The sequence below is a fragment of the Pithys albifrons genome, chromosome 5 (assembly GCF_047495875.1).
Source record: "Pithys albifrons albifrons isolate INPA30051 chromosome 5, PitAlb_v1, whole genome shotgun sequence".
Taxonomy (NCBI): domain Eukaryota; kingdom Metazoa; phylum Chordata; class Aves; order Passeriformes; family Thamnophilidae; genus Pithys; species Pithys albifrons.
Genome location: NC_092462.1, coordinates 69,119,055 through 69,137,976, shown reverse-complemented (window position 1 = coordinate 69,137,976; position 18,922 = coordinate 69,119,055). Strand labels below are relative to the sequence as shown.

Sequence of the window (18,922 nt, the reverse complement as noted above, 5' to 3'; positions counted from 1 at the left end):
ATTCATCAAGCATAAAATCCTAAAAGCAGACTGATTTTAATATCATTAGTAGACAATTACGTTTCAGTTTATGCGACCAGAAGAGAACACACCATCCACCTCTGCTATTTCTGTACTCTGTGTGTTGTTTTCCAGGATCTCAGAAGCTAAAATGTTTAAACGTGTTACTACGACTGTTATTGCAAAGGTTTCCTGTCTAATTCAATCCTTGAATGATTCTGAAACAACCTTACATTCAGATTTTCATTAGTGTGCTCAACTATTCTATTAGACTTTTTTGTTTCTCATGGTAACCAATTTTATTTGACTTAGCAGAGGCTGTTCAAATATTTAAAGGCACTCCGAGATGGCAGGAGTTTATGTAGGAGCATACATGTTGTGTCACAGATATCCCTTTCCTTGCTCTTTTTTATTTATTTTTTCCCCCTTTCAGAAACAGTAGCGAACAAATGAGATCTCGACCTGCCACACAGCACCGGGAACGTGCTTGCTTCATCTGTTTATGTAAATATTCAAGTTACAATGGGCACATTTCGAAATTACAAGCTCGGTAGGTAAAACAGATGCTTCTTACGTTCCTTCATATGCCCTGAATCCCTCTGCCAGAATCGCCAGGCGCAACGCAAGAACTAAAGTATAAACATCTGCAACACCTCTCTGTTTTGTTAACATTCTTTCACACGTTTTCTTGCTAACTCCGAAAAGCCTCGGCGGTGTGAAAAAAAAAAGGAAAAAAAAAAAAGAAAAAGCAAAAACCCAACAACAAACAGTGAAATTGGAAACATCTGCGAGATAGCGACGGAAAACGGAATGAAACATGAATAAACAAAAACATGGCGAAAGTGGCCTGGGGTTGTTACACTGTCAGATCATTTTTCCAAGCCCAACATCAAGGCTTTTGTTACAACCAAAGCGGTCATTTGCATGGAGAACCAACAGGGTTTCTTCTTCTTCAGCGTCTCCCCGGCCGTAACACACACACAGAGACACACAGACACACACACACACACACAGTCGCTTCTCTCCGCGCACACCGAGGCAAAAACCTCCCCCCGACACACCAACCCCGCGGCCGAAGTCACTGCAGCCCCGCAAGGAGCCCCGCAACGCCCCGCGCCTCGCCGTCATTCGGGCACAAAACCCAGAGACAAACCTTTGGAGCGCTGCCCCAGCCGGAGTTCTCTCCCTCTCTCCCTCTGCTCTGCTGTTGCTGACAAGATCAGGCTGAGATTAACAAGTCCATGCCACTCTGCCAGCGCCGCTGCTCCGGCGGCTGCACACGCCGGGGGCTCGCTAATGGCACCAAACTTTCGCAAAGTTAAAAATGGAATGAATCGGAGCGACGTGAAGCACAATGGCAGGGAAGCCAGAAAAACACTGCCTGGACAATTATTGCAGCAGCACGCAGGGCACTGCTCTGTAGTCAAGGCTGTGTCAGCACTTTCTTTCTAACCCCCTCCCACCCCCGTTTTCAGGGGGATGCAGCTCAGAAAGGGGGGGGGGGGGGAGGGCAATTAAAATTGCTCATGGCCAAAAAAAAAAAATACAGGTAAACTCCCTCCACTTCACATTTTAAATCATCCATTTAGACCATTCAGAAAGTTACAGGAGTCTGTGTACTTTACCAGGAAGTCCCACAAGCTTTTTTATGTAAATACAAATATTTTTTAACATGAGATTTCACAAGAATTTTATCAACACTGTGAATTCCACACCGTTTTCTTATATAAAATCAATTTAATAAATACCTTCATACCTGAAACTCGGTTTGCACAAAACATGGGATAATTCCTAAATAATGTCTACACACACATATTGCCTGAAAGGAACCAGACTGGTACCAGGAATATGAAATTGCTCCCACAGCTGACCCAGCACAGCCTCTACTGGAGTCACAACCTTAATCCATTACGGTAACTTTGTAACCCCACTTGCTGAGCGCATCTGGATTTTTCCCGGATAAGTAAAGTGTCCTTATGATCATGCTAAAATAGGGAAACAAAGCGTTTGATCTGCATTTACTACTTTGCAATGATGCTCTAAACTGTGGCACATCAGGGCAATCGCGCCTGCTGTTGTTAATCGCAGGATTTTGTTCGCGGGGGCTTTTTGTTTATTTGTTGGGGGTTTTACACTGTTGGCAATTTCCTCTCAAGATACAGAAATAAAAGCACCAACTCCTCCAGCCTTTTCACCTAAGCCAATACACTTGTCAGTTACAAGTCTGAAGTTACAATACAAAATGAAAAAACAAAACAACAACAAACCACACCATACAGTCATACTACTACTTTATTTTAAAGTAAAAATACACCTTTACTGTAAAAAGACTGTCCAGCAGACTAAGCCTACTGGGCAAGAAAACCAAAGCGTAAGTTTTGCCCCTTTTTACTGATATGGAATAACCAAGACAAGAGGCAGCTCATTTAATCATTACAAAAATGAGTCAATCAACACTTGTCCATCAAAAGGTGTCCCTCTGCTCTCTGTGAATTTCTGACTCCACAGAACTGTTCCACCAGTATGACTTAAAACCAGCAACACCCATTAAAATGGAGCCATCCATTAAAAATGCTTGGTTGCTGTGAATACTTCCCCAACAGGAACTATCTCATCATCATCTTCTAAAACTCCAAACACTGAATGTATAATATTCATATAATATGTGGGGGTTGGAACTAGATGATCTTTAAGGTCCCTTCCAACCTAACCCATTCCACAATTCCACGTATCTCAAAGTATCCGGTGTTGGCGCAGGTCATCTCACATTTCTGCCTTGCAAGGACAGCTGCTTGGCACGTTTTGAAGACAGGCTGCTTCGATATTAACACCTTGTTCTGTCAATGCTGTGCACAGCAGTTGCTAGAAAATACCAAAACTTCTCCCATTATGCAAAAAAAAAAATATTATCACAGATTAATGGTAAGGTCCTAAATACTTCACAAATATCCAAACTCAACAGAAGAGTATAGTGAAGGCTCCTACTTCTCCATGACAAGATGGACAGTACAACCACCACTCATCTGAGAGCACTTCTGAACAGTGGGACAACCTGTGCTCCCACCTGACCCAGCACAGAACTTCCCACCACTGCCTTTGGCCAGTCTTGTTTGCCAAAAGGAGGAATGATGGTGACACACACCCACTTCTGCCACCTGGCTCTGAGGTTGGAACAGCCACAAAGAGGAAAGAGAAGCAAGTGCAGTGAAATTTCAATCCACGGCAGTTTCCTTCAGCACGTGGAAGCAAAGCATGGAAGTTTCTGCTCTGCTCCACCAAATAACATGCAGAGTGTTTATGTTTTTCAAAGATACATAATTTGCATGCAGTGTTTAATGGCAGACAGATGTTCATCTCCAATCATCAATCTGGAGCAAAGCAGAAGGCCATTGGAAACAAACAAGTAAGGTTCTCCTGAAGGTTTGGAGTACTCTGTACACACAGCTTACATTTAACTAATTCCTAATTCACATTAACAAGACACTAAATCAGGACAAACATCAACAGATTATGATTGAACTGGACAATGCCAAGAAATACAAAATGGAAGGTGATTTTTAATTTGCCTTTTATACCACCAGGGACAATGAAAACTAAAGAAGATACAGTACAAAAACCTCCTATGCAGATCGAAATTTGTACTTCCTATTTAAGAATAAAGCAGTAGGATTTATAAGAATCCTAAAAGTAAAGGTGCTTTGGTAGTTAAACTAAATTTAATTAAATTAAGAGTCTGCTTTATAACTTTGTATGGTAGGTTAAGCAGAAGACATATTAACTTAATATTGAAGAAAAAAGTATAACCTCTGTATATTAATAACTATATCCAGGAATAACAACAACCATAAATATTTTGTTAAACTTAATAGGAAAATACAGATTCTAACAACTTCAAAAGATCATTAGCTTTATTCTTATCTCCACATTTATCACACCAAGATTTAAACTATAAATCAACAGCTGCAGCCTAAAGTTGAAAACATGCCAGAAATATGCATAGGTTGTATCAATATTTGCACATGGAGCCTTGAACATAAATTAGTTGACACTCAACACTTCAGCCTTCCTCTCTGAAGTTGCAATATTTAAAGGTTAAAGATTAGACATGCTCCCTCTTGTGTTAAACTAAGAATACACGAATACATGCTGTTTTCTCTGACATGATGGTTGCTTGGCCATCTGTTCCATTAAGCAACCCCTTTAACTTTGGCTCCTAATGTCTGACAAACCTTCACCAATAACCCTCCAGTTTAAAGACAGACAGTGTGAGCACATAACCTGCATCCATAGAGCGTATCTGTTACACTAAATTAGCTACTGTGTTGTCAGAAAGGACCACGAAGAGATTCCATATAAACAAAATCTGTTGCAAATAAGTGTTTTGGATAAACACATACATGACTTGATAAATTAAATGGCAAGTCCCACTTCTTCAGTCTCTATAAACATCACGGGCCTAAAGAGTTAAGGTATGCAAAGTTCAAGCTGTTCAGTAACATCAGTCATGTGGAATACTGAACAGCAAATTTCCTTCTCAATATTAGCTTACAGGACACTTTAGACAGACAGGAACAACAGGAATATTTTACAATGCCACATAATTATGCTTGTAAATACAGCAACAATTGAGCTAAGTTTCCAATCCTCCACCTGACAGGCTCAGGGTGAAGCATTCCCTGCACAGAACCTTAATGGAGTCAAAATCCTCCTTACACAAATCCCCTCGCAGAATCTGGCCCCAAGATCGTGTCTAGACACGAATGTTAATCCCAGGTGTAACTAACACAAATGCTTTTACTAATACACTTCTTAAACAAAGGCTTTGCACCTGGTGTGGGCTTGGCAAATTATGTTCAGGCATTTATTTTGTGATTATGGTCAGCACCAGGCTGAACGCTGGGGCAGCTATGAGTAAACACAATTAAACAGTTTGCAGTGCACAGCTGAAGAGAATCCAACACTTGACTACAGGACTTCACACATTTCCTTCCATTTACCACCAGCCCTTTGTGGTGGGCAGATGCTCTCGGTGCAAGGGGGTCCGTGCACATCAGAAACAACCCCACCAAGCACTCTTAAGAAACATACTTGTTAAAATCTGGCTTGCTCTTTTCAAACCGGGAAAGTTACATATGTTTTACTGTTCCTGGAAGTATTTGTGTCCAGTTTTTCCAAAGAGCCTCCTGCAGACAATAAATAACATTGTAACTACGATGTTTAGAAGAGACGGGAGCGGCGGTAAATGAAAAAAGGGGGGAGAAAGGGGGGAAAAAGAGGAAAAAAAAGGGGGGTGGGAGAGGGGCAAGGAGGGGGCAAGGAGGGGGCAAGGAGGGGGCAAGGAGGGGGCAAGGAGGGGGCAAGGAGGGGGAAAGGAGGGGGAAAGGAGATTATTAACAGACTGAGGTTTTGGAGTCTCTTTGAAGCCCTACATTAGAGCAGCACACCACTCGAAGCACACCTGTATGGCAAACACCTGCATCACGAAACTAAACTTTTGCCACGGACTTCAAGAAGAGAGTAAAGTTTACATCACTTTATACATCCCGCTTTGCTCATTACGCTGCAAACCTGTCGCGCTCCGAGGTGTGCCCAGGTGCTTTTCCTGCCTCTGAGGAGCTCAGACCACACCGGGAAGCTCCGCGTGGGTCCTGGGAGGGAGGAACCCCAACGCGCTGCCCTCCACGTGTTATCCAGGAATTAGCTTTATCCCAGCAGCCAGAGGATGGATACTCCAGAAGTGTCTGCACTCCCTCGGGCGCAGGAGCGGGAACAGCCAGCCAAGGACCAGGATCCCTCTTTATTTTCATGGAGACACCCACGCGCACCCGGCAGAGGAATCCCCGCCCGCGTAACACACCGGGGCTTTTCCCCTCGCACGGAGCACGGCGGGTCACGGGGATCCTCGAGAGGACCCGCAGCTCCCGGGGGAAATCCAGCCGGGAAAGCCGAACAGCGGCGAGGGGAACCCCGAACTCCGCAGGGCAGGCGGGCATGGGGACCCCACCGGCGGCCCTGCCTTGCCTTGCCCTGCCCTCCCCGCAGCCCGTCCCGCGCGGGACCGGCCCGGCTGTGGCGGGAGCTGCGCGCCCGCCCCGCGCCTCCGCTCACCGGGGGGAAACTCCGCGCCGGCCCCGGGGGGAGCCGGGGGGAAAGGGAGGGGGCCCAGTCCTGCCTCCGCTATTTTAAATCCTCTTCCCGCCGCCTCCGCCGCGCCGGGTCCCGCTCGCTCCCTCCGCCCCGCGGAACTCGCGGGGGCAGCCCCGCCCCGCCATGGGCGCGCCGCGCCGCCCGCCGCCCCGCCCCGCCCGTCGCCCATTGGCTTAGCCCGCTGCCCGTCAGTGGAAAGCGCGGCGCCATTGGCTTAAGAAGCTGCCCGTCAAAGAGCGCCCCGCCTCTTGGCCCCGCCCCTCCCCGGGACCCGCGGGGAGTTGTTCAAACGGCCGCTTTAAGTCACCGTCAAAATTTACTTTTTGGGCCCGCCCACTGAGCGCTGATTGGGCGGCGGGAGCACTTATGTCATCATGATTGGTTAATTGAGGTGTCCATCATCATTCGAAATCCCGCCTACCCCGGCGCCGTAGTCGTTCGATTTGTCCGCGCGCCCGCACTGGCCCCACCCACCCCGGGAGCGAGCTGGCCAATCAGACGCGGCGTTTCAAGCCCGAAGGCGGTGCTAACGCGAACCGTGAGAAAGGGCGGCGCTCATTGGCCGGCGCGGCGTCGCTCTCCCGCCCCGTGGAGCGTACCAAGCCGAGGAGTGGGGGGGGCCGGGCGGCGTTGGTTTGTCCCGTGCGCGCGAGGGCCGGGGCGGGGCGCGCGCCGATTCCCGGCATGCCGCGCGCGCCGTAGGCAGATCCCGCCGGGACGCGCTGGGAAAGGGGCGGGAGGGACAGAGAGAGAGGCGGGGAGTGGGGAAGGAGGAAAAAGGAAAAAAAAGAAGGAGGAGGAGGTCGGTGCCCGATCCAAGATGGCGGTGCAGGAATCGGCCGCTCAGCTCTCAATGACCCTGAAGGTGCAGGAGTACCCCACTCTCAAGGTGGGTGCCGGGCCCGCCCTCCCCGTCCCGCCGGAGCAGCGCCGAGGGGGAGCCCTTTTCCTCCTTCTCCCTCTTCCCCATCTCCCCGCCTCGGGAGCCCCAGAGCTGCGGGATGGAGCTGGGGAGGGATTCCCAGCCCTGTCCCCGCTTCCCTGCGCTTGACGCCCCGGCTGGTGCCGCTCCGGCTGCGGCGCTTCCCATCCCCCGCCGCCGAGGGACAGACACGGACGTGCCTGGAATATGCGGCTCTCCCGGGTGTCTCCGTGCCCTGAGGGGACAGGGGAGGCCCCCGGGCCACGCTGGGGTTACAAAAAGAGCTGGGAGAGGGGACCTGAGGTGCCTGGGGCGGTGTGAGGGGGTAGCGGGCTGCGGGAACAGGCTTTGGGGCGTGTGTGTGAGTGGAACATATTCCCTCGGGAACACCGGGGGCTGCCTGAAGTGCTCACCCCAGAGGAGTGTGTGGATCTACGTGGCGTTGTTAGGAGACGTGCTAAAGGGGAGGCAGCGGAGGTGGTGGTAGAATATGGTTCCCTGGCTGCCTGGTCCCCCAAAGATGGAGATGAACCTGAAAATATAAAAACGGACAAACGTGCTGGAAAAAGGCTGGAGGGCCTGTGGAGAGGAATACGCGAAATGCAGTTTGGTGAAAGCACAGGGTGTTCTTTGAGGTGCTGGGTCTGTGTGCGGGGTGGGTTTCCCAGGGCTGCATGGGTGGTCCTGGGCTTTAACCAGGTGTCGTAGAGCAGGTGAATGACTCGGCGATGACCTTAAAACACTCAGTGCCTCGGGAGCTGTTTAACTGCAAGGATGATGCTCGTAGGAATCAGCGGAAACCTTTGTCTGAAGTCTCGTGTTATGTATAAAGCAGGTCTGCCACAGAGCAGCGGTGACTGTGGAAGGGAGCTGGGAGAGCGATCGGTCCTGCAAAATGCTTATTTAAACATCGCTCCTGTCAGTCTATCAACGTTTTGTCGTGTATAGAAGATGTTTATGCAAGTCAACTTTGTTGTGCTGAGATCGTGCTGTGCCTTCACACACCGAGTATTGTGTGCTATTTGCAGTGTTGGTTTTGAGGGCTTTCAAACGATGTTCTGCCCCAGCATGTCCTCCTCCCCTCTCCCAGCTCCCTTCTACTCGGCTCCAAGAAGCAGAAGGACAAAGTGTTGGTTCCCATTTTACATGTGGAGGTTCCTTTCTGTCATCCAGAAGTACTTTAAAGCTGACACCATCAGGCTTACATTTTAAAAGAGCTGTAAATAGTTCTCTAGCACTTTCCACAGCCAGAAAAATGTGAAGGCATTTAATGTTAAGAAGATCATTTTAAGACTGCATTTTAGATGTATTCCAGTTATCACAGCTTTGGTTGCTGCATTCCTGAAAAATTACTGGCAGTGAGGATCAGTGTGTTTTTGTTTTGCTGCTTATGACTTAAGAGCAATTGTCAAGGTGCCAGCCATTTGAAAGGTAGAGAGTATTTTGGACTACTTCTTTTATTTCCACAAGCATTCTTTTTCCCAAAAAAATCTCAACAAAAATATACATCAGAGAATGGAATGTTGTTTGTAAAGTTACGAAGCTAAATGGTAAGAGGGTGAGACACCCTTCCATCAAAACTCCTAATTTCCAAGTCAAGATGATGTTTATTGACTCTTCCCAGCACCCATTCAACTTTTGGATTGTTCCTGTAATATTTAACAACATTTTTCATTGTTTAAAAAGCCTGTCAGAACAGTGTCTGCTCAAGTCTTTTGAATGTGTCCTCTGAAATGTTCTTAGCTGTGAGTCATATATCAAAACATTTTAGTGGTGGAGGTGAAAAAGCAGCAGGCAGAAATGAGCACTAAGGCTAAAGTCTACTAAAGTAAGTTGATAAAAATCCCGTTTTGTTCTTTAGGAGTCAGGTGCCTACAGGTTTCTCTGGGACTGAGGCTCTGTGAATTTTTTGTTTCCAGTTTATTTAAATGCTGTGTAAAATGTATCACTTTGTATTTTGTTCACCAACACAGTAGCTCAGATATTGCTCTTGGAGCTCTGGACAAGAGTGATTTTCCCTTATGTGAGTAAAATATAAAAGATTGCAGACTTGTATTTATATCCTTCCTGTTTCCTCCCTCTGGCTTCCTCATGCCAACATCACTAGATAATAGTTGTGTAATAGTTCTACATTTGCAGTGTGTTCCACAGAGTGCTTCTCATGTGAAAGACTTCAGACTGCAGAGGGAAATCCCTGTTCCATGGCTAAACTGTGGTTGCTGCTGGAGTGGAAATGCTTCAGCCATTCTTCAGCAGATCAGCTGAGGGGAAGTAAACAGAGTTCTCCAGCTGAATCCAGGGAAGCTGTTTAAGTGTACAATGTAACACTTGAGTATTCCCCCTTCCCTGCTCCAGTCCCTTCTCAAGGACGAGAAGGTTGTCAGCTGCTCTTCCACCAAAGTGCCATGAAATATTGGTTTTTAAGCCTGCTGGTAGAGAATTCTGCAAGCCCCAGCTGAGAGCCTGTAACATGAAAGCTGAGAAGGAATGAATGTGAACACTGTTCCTGCAGTTCTTTGCTGAAACACTAATAAACAAGTGATGACAGGAAGCTGGGCAATTCATATCTTTACGAGTGTGAATAATGATTAAACTGAATAGCAAATTGTATGGAGTAAGACCCAAAAGTGAAAGGTGGAAGACCCAAAAGCAGGGATGATCACTTGTGAAAATATTCTTATCTGGGCTGTTTGTTGGCAAACAGTTTAGGGTTAGCTGAAGTGCAACTGCTTTAAGAAACAGTTGATCAACAGGAGAGCTGTAGGAACACAGGATACATGAGCACCTTCTCAGAGCTGCTCTTTGGCCTCTTTCGTTGTCAGGAGAAATACTGGCAGGAGATGCATTAAGATACTGATTTGTCATGGAAATAGAATATTTACCTGATTGTTGGAGGGAAACATATCGGAGAGTGGGATTATCTGAAGTGCACAGTTTCTGTTCTGAGTCCACATAATAGCTGAGGTTAGAAGGGACCTCTGGAAACAGTGTAGTCCAGTAGCCTGCCCTCAAAGCAGAGTCAGCTAGAGCAGGTTGCTGAAAGTCATGTCCAGACTTCTCAATTATCTCCCAAGATGGAGATTCCAGCCCCTCTAGGCAAAGCTATTCTGGTGTTTGACTGTTGTTATGGTACATAAAAAAATAGCGCTCTTTTTGTTCATGAGGAATTTTCTGTATTTTCATTTGTACCCATTGCCTGTTATCTTTTTACTGGACACTGCTGAGAGTAGTCTGGTTCCATCTTCTCTGTTTCCCCCATGAGGTAATTCATACACATTGATAAGGCTTCCCCTGAGCCTTTTCTTCTCCAGGTTAAACAATCCTAAGTCTCCTAGCCCCTCTTCATGTATCAGATCCTACAATCCGTTAGTGATCTCTGTGGCCTTCTCTTTACTCATTCTGGTACGTCCAAATTTCCCTTGTACTGGAGATCCAGAGTAGAGCAACGAGGCTGGTGAAGGGACTGGAGCACAAGTTCTGTGGGGAGAGGCTGAGGGAGCTGGGGTTGTTTAGCCTGGAGAAGAGGAGGCTCAGAGGTGACCTCAGCACTGTCTAGAACTACCTGAAGGGAAGTTGTGGCCAGGTGGGGGCTGGTCTCTTCTCCCAGGCACTCAGCAATAGGACAAGGGGGCACGGGCTCAAGCTCTGCCAGGGGAAATTGAAGTTGCACATCAGAAAAAAAATTCTTTCCAGAGAGAGTAATCAGACATTGGAATGGGCTGCCCAGAGAGGGGGTGGATTCCCCATCCCTGGAGGTTTTTAAACTGAGATTGGCCGTGGCACTGAGTGCCATGATCTGGTAAAGGGACTGGAGTTGGACCAAGGGTTGGACCTGATGATCTTGGAGGTCTTTTCCAACTCAATCAGTTCTATGATTCTGTGATCCAGAACTGGACTCAGCACTCTGGGTGGGTCTAACTCCTCGTTAGAGAAGAGGGTAAGGATCACCTTTTCCTTAACCCTCTTGCAGTGTTTTTCCTAACACAGCCCAAAGTGCTGTTGGTGCCTTTGCTGCAAGGGCCCTTTGCTGTCATGGCCAACTGGTCCACCAGGATCCACAGGCTCCATTCTGCAAAGCTGCTTCCAGGCTGTGAGTCTCCACTATGTCCGGGTGCAAGTGGTTGTTTCTTCCCCAGTGTAGGACTTGGCACTTCCCTTTGTTGAATTTTGTGAGGTTCTTGTTTGCCTGTGTCTCCACCCTGTTGAGGTCCTTACCAATGGCACCAAAGCCACCTGGCATATTGACTCCCCCCTCCCAGTTTGTATCATCTGCAGGCTGGAGGTGCACTCTGACCCATCATCCATGTCAAACAGTTCAGGTCAGCTTTACCCACTGAAGCACGAAAGGTGCAAGATTAATTTTTTATGTAATTAGTTGCTCTACTTTATTTTTTCCTGTCTTTCCCAGCTTCACTATAAGTTGGTTTTGAACCTAACCTTATAATTGGCTATTATGAGTCAGAGTACTTTGGTCAAAACTTTGAGCATGTAGGAGCAAAAGTTGTTCAGTGAAAAGCGGTTCAAGCAGAACTTGGGAAGGACAGAAGTAACAGCTTCTAACATCTAGTTCACTGTCAGTACATCAGTGTAAAAAAATATATAATTATGATAGAATCATAGCAAGGTTTGGATTGGAAGGGACCCCAAATATCATGTATTTCTAACCTCCATGCCATGGGCAGGGACAGAGCACCATCCAACCTGGCCTTGGACACTTCCAGGGTGTCCACAACTTCTTTGGACAACCTGTTCCAGTGTTTTACCATCCTCATAATAAAAAAAATTCTTCCTAATACCTGGTCTAAACCTGCCCTCTTTCAGTTTGAAGCCATTTCCCCTTGTCCTGTCACTACATGCTCATGTCAGAAGTCCCTTTCCAAATCCATTGTGGCCCCTTTATGGATCGTTACCTTATTTTTGAACTGCTTTTCAGGCAGCACATTGACAAAATAAACTAAACCTGGGTATTGGTAAGTCAGTTCTGCAGCAAGTCACAGAGAACTCTTGTATCTCACATTAAATCCATCTTCAAACCAGGTGCTCTGACTCACCAGGTGTGTAGAATGTCCCCACTGAATAAGGTACTTCCTGTTTTGATACACTGTGTGTGTCACCAACAAGTGTGACGTGGTTTGTGCCACTGCTCTGCTCTGAGCTCTGTGCTGAGGAGCACCGTGTTTTGAGAAAAACCTGTTACTGTGGGACTTCAGAAGAAGTTTGACGTAAAGCAGCTCAATTAGAAGTTGGCTCCTGTTGGTCTCTTTTCCACCCCTGCCCACTCAAAACATATTTTAAAGTTATTAATGTGGGAAGAAGACACAATAAAAGGCAGTAAGTAACAGTGTGGCCGTGAGCTAGAGCTGTTGCTTGGTTATCAGTATCCATTATGCCTGCAGGAAAATACTTTAGAAAAGATACTCTCAAACATCTCACAGAAGACCTCGTGGTAGTATCTTCAAAGTGAATGCTTAGTTGATGTTGCAATTCCCAGTTGCAGCAAACTGGACTTGCAGTGTTTTCACAGGACAGTGGCCTGTGATCTTGGGAGTTCAGTTTGTGTAAGGTTTTCTGGTGTGGGAATGTATGTATGGCCAGACTTGGCAAACACAGATTTGGGCAGGGCTCTCCCCACGTGCCCTTCCAGCCTGCACAGTGGATTGTTTAGGTGAGGCACAGCATGCACAGAACTGGCCCCACCGTTTAAGTCCTGAGGTCCATCTGCCACCGAGCTTGGATAGTGACAGTGAAGTCCTCGGGACTGTCACAGCACCCGGTACTGACCGGAGCTGACCCTGCTGAGCATCCGAGATCTGACAGGATGGGATGGCAGGGAGGCTTGAACTGCCAGGGAATGGTCCCACTGAGACTTGAACTCAGGACCTTGGGATTCAGAGTCCGGAGTGCTCTCCTTTACACCATGGGACCGTCCTGGTGTAGCATTATTATGTTTATATTGTAGCTGGGATGTTGGGGTCTTTAAATGTTAACATCAAACATTTCACCAATATTCTTGCTTTATTCTTTGCATAGTGAATGTTTTCCAAGAGCTGGGAAACAGGAGTAAGGATGAACTTCAAACACTTGTTAGCTATTGCGATAGGAGATTAAATGCTTCGGTGCTTTGTGTGATTCAAGTGGAGCTCTTGCTGGATGTTGTGGTTACCCAGTGTCAGTTTTTGTTATCTCCCTAAACATCTTCTCATTGTCTTTCCATTCAGTAGTTCCCATGTTAATCAGCACAGGAGTGTGCCTCTTGGGCCTTCCAATTTAGGGAAGTTCTGGTTGGTCATTTGTTTATAAGGGCAAAGATCCATCAGTGCTTGTAAAGTCAAAAAACTGCCTTCTTTGTACAGTTGACCTGACACAGCTCACAGCCTGGAGATGAAATATATGGGAAGCATTTGTTATCCCAGAATGTGAAATATGCTGTATTATTTGGTTACTTACAATACATGTGCTCTGTACTCTGCGTTGGTGAGGCCACACCTTGAGTACTGTGTTCAGTTCTGGGCCCCTCAGTTCAGAAAGGATATTGAGGTGCTGGACCGAGTCCAGAGAAGAGCAACAAGGCTGAAGAAGGGACTGGAGCGCAAGTGCTGTGGGGAGAGGCTGAGGGAGCTGGGGGTGTTTAGCCTGGAGAAGAGGAGGCTCAGAGGTGACCTCAACACTGTCTAGAACTACCTGAAGGAAAATTCTAGCCAGGTGGGCATTTGTCTCTTCTCCCAGGCACTCAGCAATAGGACAAGGGGGCACAATGGGCTCAAGCTCTGCCAGGGGAAATTGGAGATCAGAAAAAAATTCTTTCCAGAGAGAGTAATCAGGCATTGGAATGGCCTGCCCAGAGAGGGGGTGGATTCCCCATCCCTGGAGGTTTTTAAACTGACATTGGCCGTGGCACTGAGTGCCATGATCTGGTAAAGGGACTGGAGTTGGACCAAGGATTGGACTTGATGATCTCGAAGGTCTTTTCCAACCCAGTCCATTCTACGATTCTGTGATTGCCTTTTTAAATAAAGCAAGTATTTGTTAAGATGTCTTTATTTTGATAGCCACTATTTTAATTGCTTCACAACCTACTTTTGATTCATTTCAGGTTTATTATAAGTATTCTGTGGATTAACTTGACTTGTAAACTAGTGAAAACTAAAGTAAAGGAGATATGATATTGAGTAGAACTTTGATCATTTGTATATTCTATTGTGGGTCTGCTGATTTGAATCAATAGTTCTTAATTATTTGTCTTAGGAGAAACGCTGTCACTTGAGCTGGAAAGGGTTATTTTGGGAGCAGTCTGGTTGGAAATGGGATCTCTGGCCTAAAGGCTTCAGCCCATGTCATGGTGTCTGGACTGTGCAAACACAGAGAGGGCTGATGACCTCTTTCATTTAAAGAGGTGGGACTGTAATTAAAATGAACAAATATTTGGAGAAGAAAGAAGGATCAAAACAAATAGAGGGACTTGCTTAGGACACAAACCTGCTGTGTGACCTTACCTGAGCAACTCAGCTGCTTCTTTGGACAGGAAGCAATGCTTAGGTTTAGGTTAGTCCTCCAACATTTCTTCTAAAAGAAGAAAAGAGAAGAAATCTGGTTTGAGGCCCGAGTCCAGGAGCTACAAACCAGTGCATTGAAAAGGACTGGCCTCTGATGTCCCTTGGGTGGCTCCAGACAGGGCTCTAAAATGGCTGTCAACTTCCTTACATAAGGATGCAAGACAGTTTTCTGTAACTGTAAAATGGCTTTGTAAAGTGCTTCATTTTCGTGTAGGAAGCCTTTTTCAGAAGTCCATAATGTATTCAGAAATAAGTTACTTGCAGTTTGGGTAAAAGGATAATATTTTGAAGGATTGTGATTGCTTCTGTTGACTAAGTATGTGTGTAACAGATGGATAGTCAAGATATTTTGCTGCTAATTCTCTCCTGTATTGAAGTAGCAGCTTTGAATAATATAATGATTCTCTCTAGACACAGCTGCTCTGGAATATGCAGTGCTGTCTTCCTCAGTTGTAAAACTGACTTGTTTTTAGCTAAGGCCAACTACTAAGCTTTGCACTTGAAAAACACTGGAACTGTTTTTTTAAAAAATACTGTTTTTTAAAAACCCAAATTGCTTGCAGCTGCATTTAGACTTATGAAATTACTTCGTCTGTTTTGATCTATGTCTCTTCAAGAGTTTGTGTTAATGCTTTTACCTAATTAATTCTAAATCTTGACATTACACAACTCATTACTGAAATGTACTACTTCTCCCTTCTTCTAACTTTCTTTTCCTTTCCTGATTTTGCCTAGAACAAAGAAAAACTATTACTATATCAAGGACTTGATAAGAGCTACTCGTCAGAAGAATTCACTCTGAATAAGTGGTGATATCATTTACATTTTGGATTAGTTTAGTGACAAGTAATGATGCTGACTGTGCTTTGAAATAATCCAAGAATTGTAGAGGAAAAAATTAAATATATTAAAATACAGAATTTCAGTGATTCTGCACAGAAATGCTTAATTGTTATTGGTTTGAGGGAAAATTTTCAGTAGTTTATTGTGTCCTGCCTCATTTTTTAAATAGTGGTTCCTGCTGCTCTGTTGTGTTGAAGGTGAGTGTGGTGATCTAATCTGTTCTCAGGGAACAGCTTAATGCTCTAAGGTGTTCCTTGCAGGGTTTGCTTTTTCTCTTGACACTGTTTATTACAACTCTCTAGGAGACACTTCGTTTTTCTTCCATGTTCCCATACTTCCTCTTTCCTAAAGTAGAGCTAAGTTGTTTTTCCTTCTAGTTCTTTGAAAGGCAGTTTCCTCACTGCTCTTCTCTTTCTGCTCCCTACCTGTCTCTGGCCAGGCTTGATTTCATTGAAGGGCACAATATGTGGTGTTTGAAAAAGCTTGTTTGTAACTCAGAAAATCTTCAACTGAATTGTCTTGGAGACCTGTAGATTCATACAAATCTCTGGTGCTTTTCAGGTGTTGTAAGCTAACACAATTGAGGAGAGGAAGCACATCATTTTTCTGACCCTTGAAAGGAGAGCATAGTTCTGTAATGGTTCCCCCCACCTAATCTGGTAGGACTCTTTTATTTTATATTTCTTGCTTTTTTTTTTCTTCCCACTAGTTATGTGACTTCATGTACTTGATAAGATGTTAAAAATCCATTTCTAACTCCCTCCTGCCCATGACTGAGTTAATATGAAAAGATACACAATGTAAGTATTTGTGTTTTAAGGAGATCAGATTTTATGTGGGAGTTCCTTTCAGCCAGGAGACTGTAACACTGAGGATGATTCACACAGACATCTGTAAAGTCAGGATATGCAGTTAAAGGTTCCCTGCATATGAGTTGGTGCCACTGTCAAGCTGGACTCCATTAACTTATTTCTTCCAAATACAGAAGGAAATTGGATGTTCTTTTACAGAACTGCAAACCTGTGTAAAAGATGCTTGTTTTGTTCTCTATACTGGTTTTGTGAAATCATTTTCTAGAAAGTAAATCTTTGAAAATTCCTGTTAACAGGAGTCTGAGAAATGGTTAATGGCCTTGCTTTCTCCACCAGATATTTCTTCCCTCAATTGTGATGACTTTTTTGAAGTCTCACTTCTACTCTATAATTTCCAACAACCAAATGATAGCTGTGCAAACTGATTTTTCCGTTTCTGCTGCTGCATCTGAACCACGTTCCTCTGTGTGGTCACTGTGGGGTAGAAACTCTTTTTGATTTATGTTGTGGTCTGGAAGAGATTGATTGGGTGTTACTTTCATTTTTATTTGGAGTTTTTAAGGTTTGAATCTACATAAGGAGGAGTTTAGCTTATGTTGTAGTTTGAGAACTGGGGTGCTAAAGGTCTACAGACTTGTTGGGAGATAAAGGCTTATATTTTTTGCACAACTTCAATCATAAAGAAATATGTATAATTCAGTCTCTCAGTATTGATCTGTACCAGTTAGAAAAACTTGTGGGCAGCATCAAGCTGGTATTTGAAGTTTCATGCAGTGGCCTTTACACTTTGGCCTGACATCCTACGTCTCTAAAGGAGTAGAAATGCAGGATGTAACACTCTCTATAAAAGGCACATTTGGCTTGGGAAAAGTCTCTTTCTTCTGTGTCCAGTCATCCCCTTAATTCTTTGGAAATTCTCTGATAAATGCTGAAGTAGTCTGAGGATTTTGTTGGATAGCCGTGAAAGGAAGACAAAGTAGGAGACTGTTGTAGTGCTTCTACTTCCTTAAGTAAAATTCTAGTGAGATTCTTAATAGATGTAATTGATTTTTCCCTCCCAGCCAGTGGCTTTCTGATGGAGAAATACTCTCCTTACTAATCAAATATGGACTAATATACATCAGTTAATATGACTTTTAAAAAGGGCATGCCATGTAAAAATACTGGAGCCTTTTTAAAATACTAAAGAAGGTGGTGAGGTGCATTTAGTTGATAGTTTGTTCACGTTACTGAATGTTTTTTGGAGATAAGCCTTACCAGGAACTCTTGCAAGAAAGAACACGGAAGTACCTGATGTGGGAAGTGCCTTATGTGGTACTGGGCAAGATAAAAACCAAACACCAAGATTTGGTAGCCAACCTCTGTAATGATTGTTGTTGGGGTTCTGCTGGCATCTCCACCAGTCCTTCTGATATTCAGCAGCCTGGAAGAGAGAGGGAGTGCTGAGATGGAGAAGTTTTCATGATGATACTGAGATAATCAAGGTATTGCAGGTATAGCCCAAGTGTGAAGTGTTAGAGAATAATGAGAGACTGAATAGGTGTTAAATAGATTAAATTCAAATTAGGCAAGTGTGGTGTGATGCAGTTTTTAGGTGTGGTGGAAAGAAAATTAATCCCATTCTTATATAATAACTGAGTTGAAAACCATCATTGCTCAGTGGGATCTTGAGGGTGTAGTGAATGTTTTCTGTGAGTGGTAGGGTTGATGTTGAAAAACAGGACAGAAGTGTTGGGAAAGGGAAGAATGGAGAACCTCATTAAATAGCAGTGAAAATCTATGGCCGCTTCCTCTCTCCAGAAGTCTGAATTACTCTTATTTTCTCCTTTCCCTCATCCTGAAAAAGGATGTGCTAGAACTGGAAAATGTCTACAGAAGGGCAAGAATGATTAGAGATATGGAATGTCTGTCTTCAAAGAATGGTTTGAAAAAGCCTCTTCAATCTCAAGATATGTGAGAAGTATGTTGGAGAAAGCGTGTTCCCTTTTTTGCTTCCTAAACAAGAACAAAAGGGTTTCAAATTAGTCTGGCTGCTGACAAGTCAAAACCAAAGAGTATTTCCTCACACAGTGTAGGGCTGTGAAATGTCTCACCACAGGATGTTGCAGTGCTAAAAGTCAGGTCAACATGCCCAGGAGAGTTCATGGGTGAGAAACACTCTGTGATGTTTCTACTGTTAAACTCCCGTCTCTGGCTCAAGAAAAGATAGTGACAAAGGGGGACTTGTGGTGTCACCCAGTATGGTCATTCAGTTCTTCATATGGAAATGTATTTGGGGTTTAAATTACCAATGGGAATCTAAACCTGAGTCCCTTTAGAGATTAATTAATAAGACTAAGATAAGTAAGTACCCTTGCAGACAGTGTAATTTAGGCTTCTGCTTGAATCTGGGCTGACTTCACAGCTAATCTGAGTTGCTCAGGGTCCTGCCTAGTTCTGAAGGTTTTGAAGAGTGGAGATTCCATCCTTGCCAACTGCTGTGCCAATGCTTACCAGTTCTCCTAGTGGAAATAATTTTTTAAAGTCCAGTTGGCATTTTGTTCAGTGCCAGCAGTCCACTCTGCCGCCTCCTGTTTTGCTCTGTAACTCAGAGGAGTCTGGCTAGCTCTTGCCTATGACCTTCACCTTTAGGTAGTAGAAAGCTT

General features: G+C 44.9%; 2 protein-coding genes across 6 annotated transcripts in view; one reads left to right on the top strand and one right to left on the bottom strand.

Annotated features, from left to right (window-relative positions):
- Positions 1–6,237, bottom strand: part of CTBP1 (C-terminal binding protein 1) — a 244,199-nt gene extending 237,962 nt beyond the window's left edge. For 3 of the 4 annotated variants that reach the window (XM_071556980.1, XM_071556976.1, XM_071556978.1), the window contains exon 1: positions 6,109–6,237. The gene's annotated coding sequence lies outside the window, so the exon portion shown is untranslated. Of the gene's footprint in view, positions 1–1,153; positions 1,337–6,108 lie in introns of those variants that run through there. The other variant, XM_071556977.1, reaches the window with a different exon arrangement.
- A 617-nt stretch (positions 6,238–6,854) lies between these two features.
- Positions 6,855–18,922, top strand: part of MAEA (macrophage erythroblast attacher, E3 ubiquitin ligase) — a 54,900-nt gene continuing 42,832 nt past the window's right edge. Inside the window, exons 1-2 of one of the 2 annotated variants that reach the window (XM_071556975.1) lie at positions 6,931–7,036; positions 16,027–16,124. Coding sequence is in view for 1 of the 2 variants with exons in the window: in XM_071556974.1 (XP_071413075.1) it covers positions 6,968–7,036 (69 nt within the window). In the remaining variant the exon portion in view is untranslated. Of the gene's footprint in view, positions 7,037–16,026; positions 16,125–18,922 lie in introns of both variants that reach the window. The other variant, XM_071556974.1, reaches the window with a different exon arrangement.